The 23,768-nt window shown below is 41.3% G+C and overlaps 3 protein-coding genes across 10 annotated transcripts in view; 2 read left to right on the plus strand and 1 right to left on the minus strand.

Annotated features, from left to right (window-relative positions):
- Window positions 1-2,640, plus strand: part of LOC131249421 (ATP-dependent RNA helicase SUV3, mitochondrial) — a 32,777-nt gene extending 30,137 nt beyond the window's left edge. For 4 of the 8 annotated variants that reach the window (XM_058250206.1, XM_058250202.1, XM_058250205.1 and 1 more), the window contains one exon: window positions 12-853. In XM_058250206.1, coding sequence (XP_058106189.1) covers window positions 12-108 — 97 coding nt within the window. In that variant the 3' untranslated portion in view covers window positions 109-853. Of the gene's footprint in view, window positions 1-11; window positions 854-2,053 lie in introns of those variants that run through there. The other 4 variants (XR_009172833.1, XR_009172832.1, XM_058250204.1 and 1 more) reach the window with 4 other exon arrangements.
- A 1,307-nt stretch (window positions 2,641-3,947) lies between these two features.
- Window positions 3,948-17,460, plus strand: LOC131249422 (protein RDM1). The gene is made up of 4 exons (XM_058250209.1): window positions 3,948-4,078; window positions 4,252-4,330; window positions 5,223-5,385; window positions 16,625-17,460. The coding sequence occupies exons 1-4, from the start codon at window positions 3,963-3,965 to the stop codon at window positions 16,990-16,992; spliced, it is 726 nt and encodes a 241-aa protein (XP_058106192.1). The 5' UTR covers window positions 3,948-3,962; the 3' UTR covers window positions 16,993-17,460.
- Window positions 17,461-19,075: 1,615 nt separating this feature from the next.
- LOC131249420 (pentatricopeptide repeat-containing protein At3g22690) lies at window positions 19,076-22,168 on the minus strand. Its single transcript, XM_058250201.1, has one exon. The coding sequence runs from the start codon at window positions 22,159-22,161 to the stop codon at window positions 19,621-19,623; it is 2,541 nt and encodes an 846-aa protein (XP_058106184.1). The 5' UTR covers window positions 22,162-22,168; the 3' UTR covers window positions 19,076-19,620.
- Between the last annotated feature and the right edge of the window lie 1,600 nt (window positions 22,169-23,768).

The raw sequence follows: 23,768 nt of genomic DNA on the forward strand, positions 1-23,768 counted from the left end.
ATTTATGCCAGATTGATTGAAGAGTTCTTGGAGAGGCTGGGATGGCAGAAACCAAGGGCGAAAGGGTTGTTTGAACGGTCGACTCAGAGGTCCTACTCGAGTATTTGAGCAATACTGAGATTCTCCTGTCTCCACCCTCTATTTCATGCTAATTTAAAATTTCTCAGTCTTTGTTTTTGAGAGCAAGGTTCTTGTATTTTTCTGGGTCTCAATGCATGGCTCAGTGGTGTCACACTTCGTTTCAACACTGAAGTCATGGGTTTGAGTGCCCATGTGGGGTGCTTGTGTGGTGTGTGTGGGGGGTGGGTGCGTGTGTTAAAAAGGAAAAAAATAGGTTCTTGTATTTTCTTATGTAGTTGTCCCTTTTATACCCAAGGAATTAGAGGTAGAATGACCTGAGGTTCTGCATGGTACACAGAAGTTTTGAATTCTGATGAGTGGGGCCTATTTTCAGTAATCTAGACCACTGGTCTGTTGGGTTCCACCGTGTATATGCACCATGCCCCTAAAATCTCCTCAATATGACCCATAAATAGATGGGTAAAAAGAGAAATACAGCAAATCCACATTCAACTGGAAAAAAAAAAGGGTCCTGGGGACTGGTTTGGGTATTTTCCAATCTGGGAATTTTTTGGGCCATGGTCCAGCCAATGTGGCGTGCACCGGAATGATCGCCTGGATTACAGAAGCATGGGTGGCACCCTCAGAATAGAAAATCTATGTATACTGTACAAAGCCTCAGGGCTCTGTCCTCAAATTCATCTTTGTAACAAATTTATTTTCTCATTCTACCCTCGTGATACTGTATTTTATTTTCCATTTATTCAATAAAATCTTTCAAAATTTATAGTTATTTTTGCAAGGATAATTCGTCAAATCAAAATGTATGAATAGGATGTTTGTATCTGTGCTAAATGTCAAGTTGACATAAATATTAAAGAACATGCAAACTCAATGTGAGTTTTGCAGCATGAAAGAGCAAACAAGATACGACTGAACATCAGGACTGTTTGGATGCCCAACTGAACTGAATTGCAATTGTTAGTCTAAATAACCAACATTCTGACATAGCATCTGTATTGAGGGTCTAAAAACTTAAAGAACATATAAACTGAAGTTCTAAAACTTGGTGACTTTGACTCAAAACTCGAACAAGTCTACTCGATTAGACGGAGGTTCAGTGCCGAGTCGAATATGAGGTCTCAGCTTGGTGTGACTTATCTAGTTGACTCAATGACTTGGTCAGCTTGGTGCGACTTGCAATGGCTTGAGCCAAGTTACTTGAAAAGGGTGCCTATAAAAAACCAAAGATGGGGTTTGAACTCATAACCTAAGGAAAGCTACCGCCTCTGACCAGCACAGCATGTTTGAAAATTTATCCTTTAAAAAAAAAAAAGTTTATCTGCATGCGCCTATGTAAAATAATTATAAATATTATTAAGTTAATTATCAGATATCAAGTCAAATCAAGTAAAAACTCATCCCAGTCTTCAAGGCAGTCTGACCCTGCTGAACATTGAGCTGAGTTTTCAAAATTTTGAACTATGATATAAACTTGTTGTGAGTATTTGACAGGAAAGAACAAACAAAAGGAGACGACAGAACAACAGGTGTGTTTGTTTGGATGCCCGAATGAAATGAATTGCAATTGTTAGTCCAAGTCACCGCATTCTGACTTGAGCATCGGTATCGAGGGTCTACGAATGCCCTGCATTTTGAGGCGGCTTCCACTCTACCAATGTGGGAAATGTCATTGAATTTCTGTCATATCTCATTGAAAGCTCAAATAAATGCAATCTCTATTGTAAGTTGGTTGCTGCCCATCCGGCATGGGAATCTTACACCACTCCAGTTCCTGCTTCGAGCCTTCTTATTGTCCCAATTGATCACCATGACCGTTAATTCAACCAATTTCATGCCTGGTAGTTTTTGTTATTTCTAAATCTGGATTTTGGAATTTCCCATAAATGCCTTTGCTAATGAGTGAATATCTGGTTTTTTTTTTTTTTTTTTTTTTTTTATAATAATAATAATAATTATTATTTTAAATTAGTTGTCGATGAAGGGAACACCAGCGGTGAAGACTCAGTGCACACATCTCTCACACCATCCAATTATGGTGGGTGGCAATCTTAACAACCATTTAAAAATGGGTTTTGCAGCATTGAATTTTGAAATGCTTGCTAGATCATGAAGCTGTTTGCAAGGGCCAATTTGGTCCTTTTCCTCAGGTTCCAGACAGTTGACTCCAACTATCATTCATGTACCTTCCGTACTATCCAACTTTCCTAGAGCCTTCAGTAACACAACCAAGACAGCGACGGGTTCTCTGCCCTTGACCACCATTGTCTTTACATTGTATGAGATAATACAAGCACATCAGATTTTGGTGGGTATTATGTGTAAATTGAACTGGTGACCTTACATAAATATACAACTCTGCAACTTTGGATTGGGGTCAACCTGTACCCGATTGACCCAACTCAAGTTCGGGTCAGGTTGCGGCAGGTTTGAAAACTCCAAAACCCAATTCGAATTTGAGTTGGGAATAATCACATGTATTTGTGTACAGATGACTTTGGGTTGGGCAGCTCGGGTTTGGATTTTGGGTTAGACTGTCAATCAAGCCCAACCTGCCCGAGTTGAGTTGCACCCCTAGCTTTTGGGCTATACTCATATAACTAAGAAAAAAATTAGCATAGTAGATGCTTCCCTTTTATGCCTTTTTTTTATTTTTTTTAGACAGTCGAAAACTTGTGTTATGAAAGTAGATTTTTAGGGTACGGAAAGAGAGTTTTGGACAAAAATACCCCTAGTTTTAAAGGCAAAGCAGCTGGAAAAAATAGATTTTTGTCTTTATTGGTTCATTCATACGGGTAGATGTTTAGTTTGGTAAGATAAGTTTTGTTTAGATCGAATAAAAAAAGATGAGTGGTAGGTTACGTCTATAGTAAAAAATTACCCTATAACTAACTAACCTCCCTTTAAAATATACTAAGTAAAAAAGGTTATACCTTTCTAATACCCTCCTTCCTTCCTTCTCTTTATATCAACGAGCACATGTGGCAATACTCATGCATGCAAAACTAACACTGACTAACGTTGTGCCGATATTTGAGCCGTGCATCAGGTGGACCGCACATGAGATTGGAGCCAGGAATGTGCCGAAAGAATGAATGGGATGGTTTTAAAAAAATACTTGTGTGAATGTATGGCTTAATTGAAGATTGGGCCACCCAAATTGTACAGCTAGGGTATCTACGGTTTTGATGGGGCTAAAGTCGTGTGGCACAGTCACATGTGAGAGTGCTTTAACACGTGAGAGTTGAGATATACGAAGATTGCGAACCCGATTGCTTGATGAGCCCAGCATCACGGATATACCTGGGGATTGGACTCTGTGGGCCCACCTTGATGTATGTGTTTTACCTACATCGTTGAAACATTTGGAGACTGAATAAACACCGTTGAAACATTTATATGGCCACAGTAGTTTTGCATCGAGCTAGATTTTTTGTGTTTTCTGTTCATCCTAATGGGAATGACCTTATAAACGGTTTGAATGTCATATAAAAACAGAGGTGGACTTTTAGACGGTTTCTACTGTAAGAATTTCTTACCTCACCTTTTTACTTGCGTGACTTTCTTAGGTTTTTGATTAGCCTCAATTTTAGTATCATGTTCTGATAGGAGTTGATAAAACGGTTGGATGAGGTGAATTTGTCACAAATATCGTGGTAGACTTTATCGGCACTGTTTTTTTATGGAATGGTCCATTTAAATTTTGAGTCTGCCTCATTTTTATTTTTATTTTTTATCATGCCTTAAAATAATATAAAAAATAGATAGACGGTGTGGATAAAAACATACATCATGGTGGGGTGGGGCCACAGAACTTTGCAATCTCCGCACAGTACCAACCTCGTGCTATGATCTACACTACCCAGTTCGAGTCCCAAGTCATGCGTTTCGTAGCTGAAGAAAAAGTAAAAAATACGAAGACACGAAAAAAGAAAGGTCCGAAGAAGACACGAGAGACTGAAAACCTGTCTCTCTCTCTCTCTCTCTCTCACCTATTGTAAGTGTTTCCCTCCTCTCATCCCAAATCCCTTTCCTTTTCTTCATATCTGTATATGATGTAATCCGTTTCTTTACTGAAATTGATGTGAAATCTCGAAATCTCTTTCTGATTTTCCTGCGGAAACTTTCTCACATTTCCTTCTCCTTCTTCCTCTTTTCTTTTCTCCGCAGACCTTTCTCCCATCTGCAAACGCCTTACCGTGAGCCGCACGTACGCTGCATCGGAGACGTTCATCACCAGGACCCAGTGGTGAGTGTCCCCTACCCCCAAAAATGTCAGACCTTTCAATTCATAATCACCTAGCCCGCACACACGCCTTCAATATTGACTGTCGGTAACCATTTTCCAACTTTTTTTTTTCCTGCATGTGTACCCCACCCGGAGTTGAACTTGAAAACATTCGCTGTGGGGCCCGCCTGATGGATGCCCTGTTCATGTCACATGCGCACAACGCGATCTTGGCTCTTTTGGGCACTTGTGTGCTTGTGACTGCAGGTGGGAGCTGGCGAGCATGCATTCCTCTTTGGATTATTGGAAAGGAGTTGCGCAATAATCATTTAGTGATAAGAAGAGTAGAATTCTATTATCTGAGATGAAACCCATTACTCCTTTTGCCATTTTCATGTGGATTAATAGCTAGAACCTTCAGAAAAGAAAATTCACATACTACATTTTATCAGTAAGAGTAGGAATGATAGTACCTGACTTGTCCCACTAGAGAAATCATACTATTTGGCGTACTTCAGAATAACCACTCATCATCCCAGCAGTTCCCATCATGGGTTAGGCATAACACGAAAAGTCTCACCAACTGCACGATCCTAGCCGTTTGATGAGTGGCCTAGGAATTCTTGGGTTGGCCATGTTTCTGAAACAAGAAACAGTTTTATGCAAAGACTACATTGCCACTATTTGTCAGTGTTTAAAAAAGATTTCCAGAAGGGATGAACAGCTATGGTTTTCTAAGGAATACTCCCCAAAAGTTATCCCTACCCAACATGTTGGAAATTAGTTTTCAATACACAGGGAAAATGCACAAAGCCCCAATTGCACGATTCCTTTAACTGAGTGGTCATCATTCGAGCTCAACTCCCCAAGTACTCCAACCCTTAACGACCTATGTGTTTTTATATGCTTGAAGGTTACTTTTACCATGACGAGTGTGGGCCAATGGGATCAAGCATACAATTTATCGTCCGACGATTCCTCAACCTCAGATATGGAAGAAGATGATGGGGCTGGGAACATGATGACAAACAATAAAAATACTGTTGTTAGATCAGTAAAAGATGTTCTCTCAGAAGGTATGTTGTATTGGTGACTTCATACCTGGTGAAATCTTCTTCTTCTTCTTCTTCTTTTTTTGTTTCTTATCATGGGCCATGATCTTGATTATTCTTTTCTTCAAGAAATCTTCGTCCACTTTCCATTCTCCAGCCAACTTGTTTTTATCTCTATTTATTGTACAGTTTAACTTTACTTTTTTAGAACGAAACGTCTCTAGAAATGATATTTATCCTTAATGTCATAACCAAGTGACTTTGGCTCCTTCAGATTGATCTTTCTTCTTCTTCTTCTTCTTCTTCTTCTTCTTCTCCTTCTTCATGATATACCTTTTTTTGGATTCAATTAACTTTGTCATGTATTTTTGTTGTGTTGGGTGCTTTTCATGCTGCATGGACTAGCTTCTCATTCTTGCAGTGGGCATGACAGAACAATATTTGTCAATCCGCAATTAGAACATAGAAAAAATCTGAAACTGTATTTGTCAATCCACAATTATAACATAGAAACAATCTGAATAATTCCAAGTTTTTTCACTTTGTATGGAAATAATGCGATGATATTGAAATTGTTTTCTAAAGTCATATGCACAGCAGTAGTGGTTATGACAAATGATACTTAACCGAAGGATTATGTGTCAAGTTGGAGAGAAATTCCCTCCCCTAGGGATAACTTGCACAACTTTATATCTTTTGGTCCATACCTATGCCACACGAGTGTAGGTGTGGTATTGAATACAACAAGGATCAGCTTTGGCAGATACTCAAAATCCAAAATCTTGGTACAGGTCGTTTTCTATCTTCTTTAAAGAGAGGGTTTTTGGAGGAAATGAACATAGGACTTGAAATTTAGAGCACAACAAAGGTCAAAGCTAGTCTTGCTAACTTTTTCTTTATAATATGCAGAAAATGAAGAAATCACCCTTTAGATTTGAAGGTTGAAATGCTTCATATTCCAGCTGATATCACCATCAGTTCCTTTAGGATTAGACCTTCCTCCATCTTCCTGCAGTGGCTGAATATGAGTGTTTAAGCACGGTGAAGGCCAACCCCGAAGGTACTCTGGTTTTTATATGCTAAATCAACCATTTGTCTTACAAGAGAACACAATCCCAAACCCTATATTTTCCTAGCGTCCTCCTGAAAGAGCCATCAATTCCCCCTTAAGACATGTTTTCACCATGTTAAATATGTCAAAGATATAAAGAAAGGAAGAGACACATCTCCAAAAGATGAGAGACATTTTAAGTTCCATAAAAGATAGCAAGATTTCTATTATTTGGCACATCATGCAAGCGCAATTGGGATGATGTTTGTAAGTTGTTTGATGAGGGGGGAGCCGGTTTGAAAGATCCGGGCCTTATGAATGATAATCTTCTTGGAAAAGTGGCATTGGAGGTTTGGTTTGGATTTTGGAAACGGGCAAATTATGGAGGGATCTTCTTGTCTCTGAATACGGTACACATGCAGGTGATTGGAGCATAAAATCTTCATCTCTTTATCGTGCCTCTCATATTTGGAAGGCAATTGTTACCATGGAACAAAAGTTTCGTGAGGGAGTGTCTTTCGCTCTCAGGAAGGAAACAAGATTCGTTTCTGGATAGACATTTGGTGTCGGTACACGCCTTTACAAGATCTATTCCTGAGTCTCACCAATATTACTTCCGACCGGTTCATTCTTGTTGATTGTTGCTTCCCTCGTTGTTTGGTACCCTCCTTGTTGAAGAAATTTGTTGGATGAGGAATTTGAGTTCTTTCGCCTTCTCGACCATCTGAAGCTTGTTATCCCTTCGCCTCTTGAAGAAGACTTGATGGTTTGGAAATATCATGCATCTGGTGCTTTTCGATGCGGTCATTTTATACTTTATCAAAGATGCACTCTTCACCTCCCTTCCTGCTTCATCACTATTCGTATGGTTCCCCTCTGAGGATCGCAGCTTTCGTTTGGCTTGTGGGTTAGGAAAAGAGTGGTAACCATAGATAACCTTCAAAGAAGATGTTTGATCCTTCCCAATATCTGCTTGATGTGTATAGGGGATGCGGAGTCGATCGATCATCTTTTCATTCATTGCCCCTTTGCTAGGAAAGTTTGTCAACACTTCGTTCTTCTATTCCATATCTCATTGAAGAAACTGTTGGTTTAGTGAAATTCGAAAAGCATTTGGAGGCTTGTCGCAATGGGAATCTTTTGGTTTATAAAACAAGAGTTCCTCTATTGAAGAAACCGTTGGTTTAGTGAAATGTTGGCAGTTTCAGAATGGTCTCTTTATGTAAAAGAAGAGAAGTCAGCTGATCTTCCTTCTTGGTTTTTATTTTAGCGTCGTGTTGAATTCTTTCCCTGCCTCTTGGCAGGTCTTCTAATAAAATTTCAGTTACCTCTCAAAAAAATAAATAAAAATGCAAGCGTATGCACTTTAATGTTTAGAAAATTTCAAAAGCTCAAAGATAGATTCCCCATCTCCTTCTCTATAGCCAATTCCAAAAATTCTTATGTTGTTGACAATTTCTCGGTAGATGGTGGAAAATTTGTCTGGAATGTGACTTGTAGAAGAAGTCTTCAAGACCGGGAAATTCTGGACTTTGTAGGTCTCCTTGAATGTCTCTACACAGCAGCTCCCTCCCTCTCGTCAGAAGATAAATCTTCTGGATTCCAGACAAATCGTCTCTCTTTTCAGTTCGGTCCCTCTATAACTTGATGCAGAAGCAGAAGTCTGATCCAAAGCTTAATCTCTCTTTTTTGTGGAAATATGCCGCTCCCCGCGAAAATCCTAGCTTTTGGTTGGCTTGCAGGGAAAAAGAAAATCCTAATGGTGGATAATCTGAGGAAGAAGGGGATGGTCCTCCCTAATATTTGCCTTTGTTGTATGAGGGCAGAAGAGTCAGTTGACCACTTGCTTCTCCACTGCAGCTTCGCTCAGTCCATTTGGGCGGAGATTACATCCAGTTTTAATTTATCTTGGTGCTTCCCAGGCGAAGTTATTTAGTTCCTTCAAGCGTGGCACGGGGTGCAGCTAGGAAAGGAAAATACAATCATATGGAGGATGTCTGTACTTGCAGTCTGGTGGTCGGTTTGGGGAGAAAGGAATAACAGATGTTTCAGGAATACTTCTAACATGGCTGGGACTATAGCTACAAGGGATAAGCGTTACATGATAGAGTGGGCCTCTAATGTCAAGGATCTTTATGGTCATGATTTTTTCTTTTTAGGCGTGTAGCTGCGGTCTGCCTTCTCAGCAGCCCTTCTCTTTGTTTTTGTTTTTGCTTTTCCCTTAATGAAATCCTTCATCTTTCAAAAAAAAAAAAAAAAAAAAAAAACGTTTAGAAAATTTCAGATATGCCATTATGAAGTTGTAAAAGTGCCTACTGGTTTTTTTAATTATAATTACAAAACTGTCATTTTGCAATTTGCAAATTGTCAAATGCTTTTCAATCAAAATTGCATAACTGCCATTTCGCCTGCACATGTAACATGTTAAGTGATTTTGGCAAGACTATTGCTGGGATGAGTGAACCCCTAGAAAGATCAGTTATATTAGGCATTGGTTTCTTAAGACATATCTTAACTCCATTTTCTTAAATATAACCCATTGTAATCAATAAAGTAGATTAGATCTGTCAAACCATTTTTATTTGGATAAATACACATGGGGATTGAGTTGAATTGAGGTGTCAAGCAAGCCTGACCTATTCACTGGCTTGTGATACGGGTCTTTATCCACAATATACAAAGCATTTGAATTAGGGCTCAACCCACAAGTTAATGAATACACTTCAATTCAGAGGCTAGGAAGGATGGTTATCCCTTGGGTAATTTTGTTCAAGTTCATAATTGCACTAGGTAATCCTGTACCTTTGATTTTTTGTGGAAGATCTAAAGTTGTTTTTACTAAGGACTACTTGGTGTGGGCCAAGCATTAAGCATCGCAATAACTTTCTCCTCTCACATAACTGATTCACTTGTTTCACTAACATTCAATGGCACCCTTTAAGGGTCAAATCTACCATGGAGCCATTAAGCTCATTGTGCATCCTTATCACATAAAGTGTTTATTTTACAATGCTTTACTAAGGGAAGTGTCTCGAACATGAGTTTCAGAGACATTCATTGGTCCAGTAACAGTATGTAATTCATCCACATCCTTCTCCATTCTTGTGAATGGTTCTCTGGTAGGATTCTTTCCTAGCACTCGGGTCTTCAACGGGGCGACCCTTCATCACCTTTCTTATTCACCATAGTTGTAAAAGCCTAAGCAGATTGTTTTTGAGGATGGAAGAGTGGAATTTTTTGAAACGCTTCAAAGTTGGGGACTTCAAAGTTGAAATCAAGCATCATCAATTTGTAGATGACACACTTGTTCTGTGTGAAGCTTCAGAGAGTCGGGTTAGGAATCTTAAATTCATCCATGGATGTTTGAGGAGGTGTTTGGGCTTTGCATTCATTTGGCTCAGCATTTCATCATTAGTATATAAGTACGTGCAGAGAGGCTTTTGACTAAGTATTGGGGCTTCCTAGATTTTGAAAAAGGACTCCCTTTGTGAAAGAAAGGGAGTACTTATCTTTTGGGGGACAAATCACATTGTCTGAGGCACATTTTCTATCTTCGTGCTTACTATTTGTTTCTTTTTTTTAGATCTTGGTTTCCCCTTCGAGGAAACTTGAGAAGTCCATAAAGACTTTCATTCGGAAGGTCAGGAAGCACACATATTGCTTGATTGATTGGAAGAGGTTCAAAAGTCTAGAAAGGAAGGTGGGTTTGGTGGTGGGAAGAATAAGAAATTGGAATTGTGTAAGTGGTGCACTCTAGTATTACCAGTACCACAGTAAGCTTATGGTACTATTGGGTAGATGTGGGGCCACGTGATGTATTCAGACCATCCAACTCGTCTATTAGATGCATCACTATACAAAACCCCCATAACTCAAAACGGAGCCCAATCCAAAGCTAAAGCTATGCCACAGAAAAGGGAATGCCCATCCTTGTATTTTACAGGGGGCCACCTAAAAGGCAAAACAGTCTGAATTGTGGTCTGACCCTCCCTTCATCTAGATTGGATAAAAGGTCTGAATGACCTTGATTATATATACAAAACACGGTCGACACCCCATGCTAATCAACAATGTGTGTATGTTCCTTGTCCTATGGCCCATCTGAGTTTTGGATTGAGATGATATTTTGAGCTTTGGAGGTTTTCTAAGTTGACAAATCTTATGGACAGATTGGATTCCATGAACATGTCACTGGGCCCCACATTTGCCTAGTACCACCATTAGCTTACAATGGCACTAGTGCCACTGGAGCTCACTCCATTTTGTAAATGGTGGAGAACTGGAGAGGAGCAGGGGTCTCTTAGGGCAAGGATAATTGATAACGAACATGGGGTTTCCAATGGGGGATGGAATCCTAGGGCGTGAGCAAACTTGGGGATGATAAAAATGGGATGCACCTTTTTCATAATATGAGCAACCCAATTTAGAGTGTAAAAGAGGACAAGGTGTGATTTCGAGAAGATGTGGGGGTAGGAAATGAATCCTTAGCATCGGCTTTCCCAAGGTTGTACAGAGTGGTGAGAGATAAGAGGCACACTAGGAAACTTGTGGACAATAAAATCACAACTCTAGAATCTATCTGAATTTAACCTAATATATAGATAAGTTATTTTGCAATTCTATTTATGAGATTGAATAACACTATAAACTTAATTTTCAAACCCGATAATAATAACGAATGTACGAGGAGTTTGAGCCCATACCTCAATGGTAGACAAGGCGTGTTTCAATACTTAGGTCTTAGGTTCAAGCCTTAGTTTTAGGACCCTTCTAACTAGGTGCCGCTTCCACTTGGAATTCCCACTTTGGAATCTCACTCCTACTCCCACTTCCTACTTATTTATACTTTTTTTTTTGGGAAAGGTGACAACTTTATTCAGAGAATGGCATAGCAAAAAAAGAAGAAGATAGAAACAAAACACAGGAACAAAACTCAAAAAAAATGTAAAAAGCCTCTACAGGGAGGCCACAACAGCCCACTCGATGATAAAAGAGTTTGCTTTATGAAAGATCCCCTTGGGAGAGCCACTGATGTCATGAAAGCACCTATTATTTCTTTTAAACAACACATCCCACATCCTGTTGAAGTGATAAAGTCCCTTGATATACATTGATACACCACACTCTGACAGCTTAAGCTTTTGGAGTAAATGGTTGTTTGACATGGTATCAGAGCGGAAGATCCTATGTACGAATCTCGAGAGCAGCAAATATGCCTCGCAAATTTATTATTCTCCCATAGGGGGTCAGGAGAAATCAGGTCCGGCCCAAGGACCGGGAAATCAAGCCCGGCCTATTTATGGTGTGAGCATCCCTCCACCCTCGTCAGTATGTTCCCATGCGGAGTTCCCACCCCGCACGTGCGAGGGGGTGTTGAAGTGATAAAGTCCCTTGATATACATTGATACACCACACTCTGACAGCTTAAGCTTTTGGAGTAAATGGTTATTTGACACAACCATGCTAGGAGAGCCAATTTCCATCTCCCAACAATAACAGAGCCAAACTTGTCGTTGTGCCATTGTCAGAAGAAGTCCTCAGCAGAGGATGGGAGAACCCAAGCCATGCCAAAGAGACTGAAAAAGCTATCCTCCACTACCTTGGAGACGGGCAATGCAAGAAGAGATGATTCACTGATTCCTCATCCCGCCAACACAATGGGCATGCATTAACTAAAGATAGGCCTCTCTTCCTCAAATTATCAATCGTAAGCACTCTATTCCAACCCACAAGCCAAACGAAAGCCGCCACCTGAGATGAAGCCCCATACAACCAGTGTTCGAAGTATCGGTATCGCTACAAGTTTCACTGGCTAGGGATACAGAAACAATATTGATATCGCTGATAATATCGCTGAGAACCGGAAATGCGGGGAAACATGGGAAAAACGGTGGAATTTTTAGCAAAACTTAAGGAGATGTTAAAATGTACATATTTGCATATTTAGAAATTTAGAAAATTGTAAAAAGAATGCATACATTTCAAGTTTAATGGGGCCTTAAAAGCATGTGTTGTTGAAAGAAATCAGTCCAACCATCCCATCCGGCCTATTTAACCATCCAACCTTCCATCCAAATATCCATCGATATTGCAAAATATCAACAACACATGATATTTCACCAAGAAATCATCAACAATTGGAAAGAAAACGAAAGATTGTGGTCTCAATATTGCACATGTTGCGAATTGCGATATCGATAATATCGAGATATTATCAATGACAAATTAAACACTACATACAACCATGTACCAATGAAAAAAATTGAAATAATCTTTTTTTTCTAATAAACAAAATTTTGATGATATCAATATGTTGGCGATATTGTTGAAATATCATCAATATACTTATGATACAAGCATCACCTAGAATTTACATAGTAAAAAATATTGGCAATACATTGGCGATATTTATGCATTGGCAATACAAGCAACACCTATAATTTACATAGTTAAAAATATTGGCGATTACATTGGCGATATTGATATGTTGGCGATACTTGGCGATATTGAGACATTGCTAATACCTGGAATTTCCAATACTACCAGGGATATCGTTATCGCTACCACCGTTATCGGTATCGCTGAGCTAGAGATAAGGATAATATTGGAGATAATTCAAACACTGCATACAACCAAATGGGGAAAGAACGGGCTTTGATGCCAACAAAGGGACCTGAAATCCGAGAAGTGAGAGATTTAACCAAGAACTGTCCCACCTTAGAATCAAGCCAACAAATCAAGTCATCACTTTCTGAAAGAGTCACCCTCAAAAGCTGCTTAAGAAGAGCCACCAATTCTTTAACCTCACTCTCCTAGAGATCTCTAGGACATAGAGGGGGTCCAAACTCCCCTTGGCCGAAGAGACGAATAGCAATGACTAACAACGATGTCAAGATTCACCCCCACTTGGGCTAATCTTGGGTAAATTCTAACAATATTCTTCCTCCTATTTACACATCCTTCCAAAATCTAACAAGTGCACCATTCCCCACCCTAAAACCCACCCCACTAATCACCACCTCCTTAACCGACGTAATGGATCTCAAAACACTCAGCCCTCTATATATGGGAATGCACTTGGGTCACCACCCATCTCGCTCCACCCCATACATTAACTCCTTCCATAGCCCACCCTCTTCTGACCCAAACATCCAAATCCACTTTCCCAAAAGCTCTTCTTCATTCATGACACCTAAGCCACGAATCTCCACTCCCCCTTCCTCCTCTTGCCTACAAACATCAATCCCCACTCCCCCTTCCTCACCTTCCTTAGAATAAGAGCAATAAAAGTTGTGCCTTTCCCAAAACCTCTTCTTCATTCATGACACCTAAGCCACGAATCCCCACTCCCCCTTCCTCCTCTTGCCTACAAACATCAATCCCCACTCCCCCTTCCTCACCTTCCTTCGGATAAGAGCAATAAAAGTTGTGCCCAGTTCTGAAGACAGCTTGCCATTCACCCCAAACTCAGTAATAAAGCCCAGATCTACCAGATAACCTTCGAGACCCAGAGCTTTATCCTGCCCAAGGTCCTTAATAGCTTCTTTAACCTCCTCTTTCAAAAACGGCCTTTCCAACAAGGAAGCCTCAAAAAAGGGACTGCCTCAAACTCTAAATTACCTAATCTTGGCCTGATCGACTCTGGACTCACAAGCAAATCTTTGTAGAATGGAACAATTGCGCTACATACCTGTGGTTTGCCTTCAATTCAAGCCCCGTCCACCACTATGCTCTCAATCATATTTGTATGAGCTCGAGCACTTGCAAAACCATGGAATAATTTTGTATTGCTATCCCCCTCTTTGAGCCAGGTTGCTTGTGAGCGCTGCCGGCATTTAATCTCCTATTTGTTTAGAAAATTGTTGCAGTCAACCCTAAGAGAATCCCTACGAGATCTCTTATCGGCAGAAAGAACATCCCCTTCTTCTTTCAAATCTAACGCCTGATTTTCCTCCAACATACTATCCATAGCTGGCTCTCTATTGCGAAAAAACCCCCCCTTCCAGTGAGACAATTTGCCTTTCAACAAACGCAAATTTTGGAATAGAATAAAACCTGGCTGACCTGTGATGTGAAACAACTCCCACCAGCCCTTCACCAATTCACAAAAGCCTTACACTTCTAGCCACGCTAATTCGAATCTGGATGGTCTTGGGCCCCCGTTAGCCATACCAACTTCTAGTATAATCGGGCAATGATCGGAAGCGGGCTTGGGCAACCCCCGCTGACTAGAGAGAGGGAATTTATCGATCCTACTGTCCGATACCAGGAAACGGTCTACTTTGACTGGATAGGGGCAGCTTGGCCATTAGACCATGTGAATCTAACTCCAATCGGCAAGTCGATCCACCTAAAATGACTCTCCAATAGCCAAGAGAATTTGGACCATTAACTGGTGAAAAAACCGACCTAAAGCCCGAAGATCTGTTGTGAAAGACTAAACTTAGAGAAAGCCTCCTACCCAGTTGTCTTCCTTGGACCAAAGCGAAGAGTTCTGAACAATCAGAATTCCTCCAGCAGCATCAACAGCGCCCTTTCCCAACCACTCCTTCGATGGGCCCCTCCATAACCCATTCACCACCCTTTGCTCCATTCTACTGATTTTTGTTTTTGTGAACGGCAAGCAGTTGCACCTTGTATTTTTTACCAATAGCTCGGATCTGGGGCCACTTGAGGGTACCGTCCAAGCCCCTAATATACCAAGAGATAATACTCATGAGACCACTCGCTTACCCCTTCTCCCTGATTCACAACCTTTAAAAGCTGAGGAAGCTTCATAGTTGCTTGAGCTTTCAAGCCCTTTTAACTCCCTGAGATCTCTAGAGGTAGTATCATTGCCGCTGGAGCTGCTTCCCTCTCTTTCTGCGAACCCATTTTGCAAATAGTTTGGAATATAGCGGCGTAATCCTCCTCATAATCCCCAAAAGTGACCTCCAAGAGCCTCCCAATTTTTCCCAGACACTTTCTCACCCATTTCGTACCATGACCTACAGAAACGTACCCCATCCCGTTACTACCAGAGTCAGTGCACATACCTCAGTGTTCTGGACGGGCGTTAACATTCTTGACAATCTGGATGGGAGTAACTTCCATTGCTGCTTCGAGATCCTCTTCAAGCAGACAGTCCATAGCTGAATCGCATACCAGGGCCCCTTCCTGAGGGCATAGAGACTGCTGCTCAGAAAGTCCTGAGCTTGATTCCAGCAGCTGCTGACCTCCTTGACCCACAGAAAGCCTGGCATTGAAACAGAAACCCACCCGGGCCTTAGGGTAAGGCCTTTTTGAAGCAGAGTGGATGCACATGGGAAGGGAATAAATTATCATTTCCTGAGAGCGATCCATGCTCCACGCCGCATGTGCCAACCTGTGAAGATTATCTGCACACCCCATTCGTAGCAGCGAAGGCAATGAAAATCTTCCTCAGTCTCCAAGGACTTGTTTACGTTTTGAAAGAGACGCTTCCCTGCTCTGCCACCCAAATTTATGGCCGCTTCACTTCACACTTTGTGCAACTATAGTTCTACCCTAGCTTATTGCAAGGAAAAATAAATAACTAAATAAATGGTTGTAAGTTACAGTAGCTGGAGACAATGCCTCAAAAGAAATATTTATGAGTGGTTATTGCATGTGCCCACTTGGCATGTGTATGAGACATCCTATCCAATACATTATGTGGGCCCCATCATGTGGATAACAAGGCCCCAAAAATCAGGTTGATCCACTACTCAAATGGGAAGCATGTAGGTTGAATGCTGAATGTTGACAATATGCATTAAATTGTCCACTGGTCTACACACCCGATGGGTTGACATCTTGATTTTTTGGCCAGGTGATCGCATGATGGATCCTGCCTGATGCATGGCTCAGATATCACATACCTGTGCCAGGTTGTAATGTGTTGCTGTGGGTAAAGGTTCACGCTGTTTTAGCAGAACTCCACCTATCCTGCCACAGATCTAATCATTCCCAGCAAGGATGGCATCCAATTTTTTATTTTTATTTTTATTTTTATTGATCTTTCTGTAGTTTCTCCAGGCCTAAGAATGATTATTTCTCCAGGCCTTTCTTTAGTTTCTTCAGTCTACATTCTCCAGGCCTGGGGCATCCAGATCTAATCATTTCTTTCGTGTGGTCTGCCATCTTGTTGTGGAGTAACGTAAAATTTCTTCTTTACAGTGACCCCGTGATGTAACATGTGCTAATATGGTGCAGATGCAGCGATCAGAAGAGCTGAGATGTATCAGGAATACATGAAACACGTCCCCATCCCCAATCGACGTGGGTCACTCATCCCATTTAAAACATGGCAGGGATTGGCTAAATCTCTAAAGCAGTTGTATGGGCAGCCCTTGCATTACCTCACCAATATCCTCTTAAAACAGTGGGACCAGGCGAGGTTTGGGACTGAGGATGAACATCAGCCGCTGGATACCATCATCCATCCTTTGAAGGCTGAAGCTACCATCTGGCTCATGGAAGAAGTTCACAGGCTTACCTCTTCTCATCACCATCTGGCTGAGCTGTGGGCTTCAGACCCAATGCACCATGCTTTTGTTGATCCAATCTTCCCACGGATGTGAGGCCCATCCCCACGAAGTTGCTTATTTCTGTACACTAGCATTTTCATGATGTTTTGGAGATACGGATTTAGTGGTGTCTCTCTCTTAGATGCGAGGTTTGTTAAGCCCACATTTGTGGAGCAGTCGGGTGTGGGGGACAACCATGAAATGCATCAGGTGGGCCACGCTGTGTAGTTTCAAGAAATAGGCAAGTCCACTCATTTAAGTTGGCCATGCATGTATCTTTAGTTAGACCATTGGCAATTTTCTTGTACCTTGTCTGCTGTTTTCCAGGATGGCACATCCACACACTGAGGCATGGGTGGGCAAGGAACATACGGCACAGTTGCCACGTTTCCAGAACAAGTGAGTAGCGTGAATGTTTAGATACTTTGGACTCCACTCAGTGTATAACTAGAGCTATTTCCACGCTTAACTTGTGAATTTGGTGAATTTTTCTACTAAACATAAATCAGAATGTTGGGATCATCTAATGAAAGTGATTCTTAATAGATGGATTATCCAATGGGGGCGTACTTGGTTGACAGACGAGACCAATCCTCGATGGTAGCTATGGACTCCCCAACTTCATGAAATGCGAAGTTTTGATTTTCTTTTCTTTTCTTTTCTTTTTTTTTGAAGAAATGCTAGGTTTATTTTTTTTGTCCCCTTTTGCTGAATTCATATAGAGTGATATACAACATATCCTCAAGGTGGGCCCTACAATAATGGTAACACCCGCTAAGCTGTTACTTAACCAGGCAATCTGTGCCCGAAAGAAAGTGCCACTAATGTCAAAGTTCACATACAACAGTGTATTAAGGACATTTTTCCGTGGAAAAAAAGAAAAGAAAAAAAGAGTGGCGCTATGATCAGGTATATTAGAAGCTTAAATTAGCATGGATACAACAAGTGAAGTCAAGCACATCATTGGGTGTGCGCCTTCTAAAGGGTGACTAAAAAGCAATGGTTGCTATTGAGCGAATCAGCATAGCGAGGAGATTGAGTAATCATTCAAATGAGCATCGGTGTGTAACAAAGTTGCAAGAACAGCAATAGCCCAATGAATGCGGAAAAGGGGAAAGAGAAAGAAGAACCATTGTTTATTTTAAAGAAGAGGCTGAAGAGAGCTTGGTCAGGCCACTTGGAGTAAGATATGGAAGAAGGGAAGACGCTAATTGAGGATGCCGGGAGTTGGCACACTTGCAAATGCCAATTTCAAACATCTCCTCTGCTATCTACTTGGCCAGCCCAACTAAATTTTCACGTTCCATGGTTCAAAAACCCAAAAACTTTGAATCCATGTTCAGCTGGATCAGGTTTGACTCGAATCTCAACCTGACCCGATTTCACTCGATATTGAATTATTATAAATTGAAAATACTGGGCATCGATGGATATTTAAAAAGGTATATCTGGTATAAGTATTTTAAACTGTTGACAAATAAACAACATCATCAATGCTTACCTCCTTTTTTGAGGTTGGCGGGATAAAATCTGGCTCCCTCATATTTCATTATTAGAAGTAATCCTACCACTTAAACAAATCGACTCCATGGGAGTCATGCCAAATCATCTGAACCATTAAGTTGACTCGACGAGTCTCTCCAAGTTCATGGTGGAATGAACTTGGCATTTCAATGGGTAATTTAAAAGGTTTTCCTTTTGGGAAGAGAACTCGACTAGGCACCGCTCCAGCCAGTCCCTAACCCAGGTATAGGAGGAAGGTTGATGTCAAGTAGGTAGGCAGTCAGTCCATGAACTTTTGCCAAGGTAGCATGAGAATTTTTCTGACTCGGGGGCGTTTGGATCATAAGTTACTTAAGATAAGTTACTCATGCCTTAAGTAGCTTATCTTGATTTTTACTTATTAAACTAAAGTAATCAAGTAACTTTAACTAAAAAAAGCTACTTATAAATAATTGATCATAAACCAAACTTACTTATCTCAAATAAGTTACTTATCTACTGCTGTCTGTAGAAAAAGTAACTTATTTGGTGGTATCCAAACAGGCCCTAAATGACTAGCACAAGGCCATGATAATGGTGGTGGTGCGGCAGTTGCTGATGGTGATGATTAATTTCCTATTGGGTCATAAGAAAGTTTGTTAAGGGAACTGTTCTCACATTCCCTGCTGTGTGACTCATCATATATATACCATATTTATCATGAGTAGATTTTGGATATTTTTGCCACAGCTAATTTCATACAAAGGAAAACTTTCAACATTTACAGAGTGTGGGAAGACATTTTAGATGAAATGAAAAATATGGTTATTGGCCGACTTACGGTTCAGATTTCACCTGCAAAAAGGACCGGTGCCCCATGGACGGTGCTGATGAGCTCAAACAGAGTGTAATAGTAGTGAGACTGTGCAGTAATGGCTTTATAGGGGCAACTGTGATGACTGAAATTCATACCGTACATCTATTGCACCGGCTCATGTTAGGATGTCCGTTAAAAAATGAAGTAAATCTACATCTTGAGTGGACCACAGTCCTCAACACAGGAAAATGTGGAGATGGGTCGGCGAACATTGAAACATGAATGCTCTTCTCTCATCCTCTCTCTGCGTATCCTAATTTTCCTCTCTTCCATCCTCTCTGTACATGCCTTGCATGTGCCATTTTCATTAGTTGCATCTAATCTCACCAGTAATCCATGCAAGAACACTGCCCTCGCTGGAAATAATGGAACTGGTTGTTGTCTCGGACCACAATTTCACGGCTGTAGATACCCGACACCAATTTGGCAAACGTGTGGCAATCGGAGCACATACGGAGGTTCTTGATCACACGGATTGGTGCCCCATGACCGGTGCTGATGAGCCCAAATGCCATGGCCAGTTTCTCACTATGTCGACCAAGCAAGTGCTCTTTTTCTGCTTCACTGACATCGAGCAAAACATTCCCCAAGTCAGGCACATGACCTGTATGCTTAAGTCGACTGTTGATCTCATCGAGCATCTTAACTATCTGTATCATTTGTCGGTGCGATTCGTCCCCGGATGTGAACTCATGAATAACTCCATTCACCTCGACCGAGCTTGATCCTGGTAGCTTTTGGGCTCCTATGTCCTTCAAATGCATCCTCACCCTTGCAACATCAGACCATTTCCCTGCTGATGCATAAATATTCGAAATGAGCACATGTATTCCTGAGTGGTCAGGAGCCGACTCCATCACCTGCTTGGCCACATGATCCGCCAGCTCCACATTATTGTGGATCCGGCAAGCAGCTAATAGAGCCCCCCAAATGACACTGTTAGGCTCGATCGGCATGCTCTCGATGAGCATATGTGCTTCTCCAAACAGGCCAGCACGGCCGAACAGATCAACCATGCACCCATAGTGGACAATCTGTGGAAGAAGATCATAGTTGTCACTCATTGATCGGAAGAGACAACGGCCTTCTTCGACCAACCCACCATGACTGCACGCAGTTAGCACTGCCACAAATGCTACACCATCAGGTTTCACCCCATGCTGGACCATCTCATTGAAAAGTTGTATGGCCTGTTTTCCATTCCCTTCCATGGCCATTGCTCCAATGGCTGCAGTCCAAGCAGAAACATCCTTTTCAGGCATTTCCTCAAAAACTTGCATCGAACTTCTGGGATCCCCACACCGAGCATACATATCAACCAAAGCTGTTCCCAGCCGAACATCACAAGGGATTTCGTTCTTGTCAATGTAGGCATGGATCCATTTTGCAAGATCGAGGGCACCCAAGTACCCACAAGCAGACGCGATGCTCACCATGGTCACCCTGTCTGCCTTTACACCAGAATCATGCATTACCCGAAAAAGGGTGATCACTTCCTCAAACTGATCCTCCTGAACCAGAGCACCAATCATGGTATTCCAAGACACAATATCCTTTTCTGGTGTTGAACTGAAAACATTCTGGGCAGAACCCAAATCGCCATTTCTGATATATCCCGCAATTACAGTGTTCCATGACACGATGGTCTTCTTCAACATCGTGTCGAAAACCCTGCATGCAGTTTCTGGCACACCACATTTCATGTACATGTCAATGATGGAATTGATCACCGCATCCCACCCATCCAACGCATTCCGCAAGACATATCCATGGCACTGTCTTCCTGAGACCAGCTTGCCTAAATGAGAACATGCCGATATCACCCCAATTATCGTAACCCTATCCGGCTTAAGACCTGCATGTATCATTTCATCGAAGACTGCAAGTGCCTCCTTTGCCAAACCCAGGCGGACATAATTCGACACCATGGTGTTATACAAAACCAAATTCCTATCGCTACACTCACCAAACAATAGCTCTGCCCTCTCCATCGCCCCACATTTCATGTACATGTCAACAAGTGCATTCACCAAAACTGCATTAAGCCCAATTCCAGATTCCCCAATATAAGAGCAGACCCGCTCGCCCAGATCAAGGTCCTGAAGTTTCGCGCAAGCAGAGACAACACATGCCATCGTAACTGAATTAGGTCTGATCGCTTCTGCTCTCACCATCTCCCAAAACAGAGATACAGCATCTTCAGGGGAGTCCCTGTGGGCATAACCACAGATCAAGCTCGTCCATGAAACGACATTTCTTTCAGGCATTCCATCGAACACCTTACGTGCAGAAGTCAAATCCTCACATTCAGAATAGAAATGAATCAAGGAATTAAGTATATAAGCATCAGTTCCCAGCCCCATCTTGATCAAAGAAGCATGGAATTGAATCCCCTCCGACGCCGCAGCAATCTTGGTGCAGGCGGTCAAAAGGAAAGGGAACGTGAAATGGTCAGGCAAGACGCCTTCCATTACCATCTGGAGGTATAGATAAATGGCTTCTTGGCCAATGCCAGCAGAAGCGTAGCCTCTTATCAGTGAATTCCATAAGAAAAGATTGGCTTCTTCTTCTTCTTCCAGTAAGAGTTGGAAGGCTTTTCTTGCATAATTCAAGCTCTCGGGAGTGGCGATTCGAGCGCAGGCGGCAATGAGCTTGGTGCTCACTGGAGCTGTTGTGGGGCCCATTTTCATCATCTGTCCATGGATCTGCTTCAATTCTTGGATGTTCCTGCATATCTGGATTAGCCCAGTAGCTGCTGAGTTGCGCTTAATTATGGGCCGTTGATGATGATGGTGGTCAGGATCGGTATCGATATCGACGGTGGGGAAGGAAAGATGAGGTGAAAGCAGAAGGGTCGAAGCCATAGCTGATGATAGCCACTGTCAGTTCACACTTCACTGTTAGCCACCCCAACCAGGGATCGATAGGAAGGCCTCAGCGTTGAAACAAGGTATCTTTCACTCAGTCTACCACTTGAGCTATGGATCAGGATGTGTTAAGTAATGCATCGGTTACCACCCATACAATTAGAATTACGAATCCCCTGTGTCGGGCTGTTTGAGATCGATACACCCATAACGTTCATGGTCGATACATAACAGTATTGGGTGATACATACTGGTTCCGAACACACAGATTGTTGCATACTGACACTGCCAATAGCTACTTGGACAATGCCGATTCTATGGCCCCATCATGATTTATGTGTTTTATTCATATTGTCCATACACTTTTTCAGCTTATCATAGGGCATGAGCTCAAAATTGAATGATACAAATTTCAAATGGATCACACCATAAAAAAAAAATGGTGATGGAACTCCTACCATGAAAAGCTTTCTAAAACCCAGTGTAAAGTTTATTTGCCATCCAACCTACTAATCCTAAATTAGGTAACATAGACCTAGATAAAGGGAGAAAGTAAATATTAACTTATTTCAAAACTTTTGTAGCCTTGAGAAGTTTTTAATGGCGGTGTGGTATATTAAAAACTGTTTAATCACCACCGTTTCCTGTGGTGTGGTTCACTTAAGATTTGGATCTTCCTTATTTATGGGAAAATGAATGGACAACATAAATAAAGCACTCTCTTAGTCATATAGAGAGATCATAATTACATGCGTTGCCCCAGGCCCTTGTGGGGAGAGCAAGAGATGCCTACTTAGTTTATACAGTAAATGAATTGTGTATAAAACGTGATACTTAAACCATGGGGTGGGTCTTAATGCATGGCTAAGTGATAAATATGTTGCGTTTCAACACTAAAGTAAGTTATAGATTTAAGTGTTCATGTGGTGTGCATCGGTGCAAATGTATAAAAATAATAATATTGGGAAGACCCAAATGTATAGTAATGAGGATAATTGGCTTAAGCAGTTGTTTCATATCCTGCTTTTTATAAATAGGATTCCTTCATAATACAACAGAAAAAAAAAATATGGTGGATTGTCTAGATTTATTGTCTTTCATCAAACCTATCGATCAGGTCTAACTCAGTGGGAAACTACGTTGTCATTGGCGTGGGAACTTAATGGTTTGTGGAGCAATTCTACATTGTTCACATTGGTGTGGCCCCATGTGAGTTTTTAATAGGTGTCATCTACACTACTGTTGAAATAATGGTTGTCACCTAATAGATGCTGTAGATTTTATATATACACAACATGGTAGACCTTACATATGCTATCCTTTTCATGCCTATGACAATCACATTTTTCTGATGAATCTACCCTCTCTTAACTAATGCTGTGAAGACTAATTGCAACGGCAAAAATGTTCAAAACTATTGGCATTATGCAGGGTATTGAAAGACAAGTAGCTGTGTGATGTATCAATCAGGTGCACCGACCAATGAGCACAGGAAGGGATGGTTTAAAGTTTTAGATGATCCTATTAATTACTTTTTCTACCGTTAATCACACCCACCACTAACTTCTTTTTATCTTCTTCTTTTTTTTTTCCTTCCTTAATTG

This window comes from Magnolia sinica, chromosome 6 (genome assembly GCF_029962835.1).
Source record: "Magnolia sinica isolate HGM2019 chromosome 6, MsV1, whole genome shotgun sequence".
Taxonomy (NCBI): domain Eukaryota; kingdom Viridiplantae; phylum Streptophyta; class Magnoliopsida; order Magnoliales; family Magnoliaceae; genus Magnolia; species Magnolia sinica.

Bases quoted from the DNA above. Each gene is read 5' to 3' on its own strand.
- LOC131249422 (XM_058250209.1), top strand. From the start codon at position 3,963: ATGCGTTTCGTAGCTGAAGAAAAAGTAAAAAATACGAAGACACGAAAA. The intron at 4,079-4,251 runs GTAAGTGTTTCC...TTTTCTCCGCAG, and splicing joins CTCTCTCTCTCTCACCTATT to ACCTTTCTCCCATCTGCAAA. The intron at 4,331-5,222 runs GTGAGTGTCCCC...ATATGCTTGAAG, and splicing joins TTCATCACCAGGACCCAGTG to GTTACTTTTACCATGACGAG.
- LOC131249420 (XM_058250201.1), bottom strand. From the start codon at position 22,161: ATGGCTTCGACCCTTCTGCTTTCACCTCATCTTTCCTTCCCCACCGTC.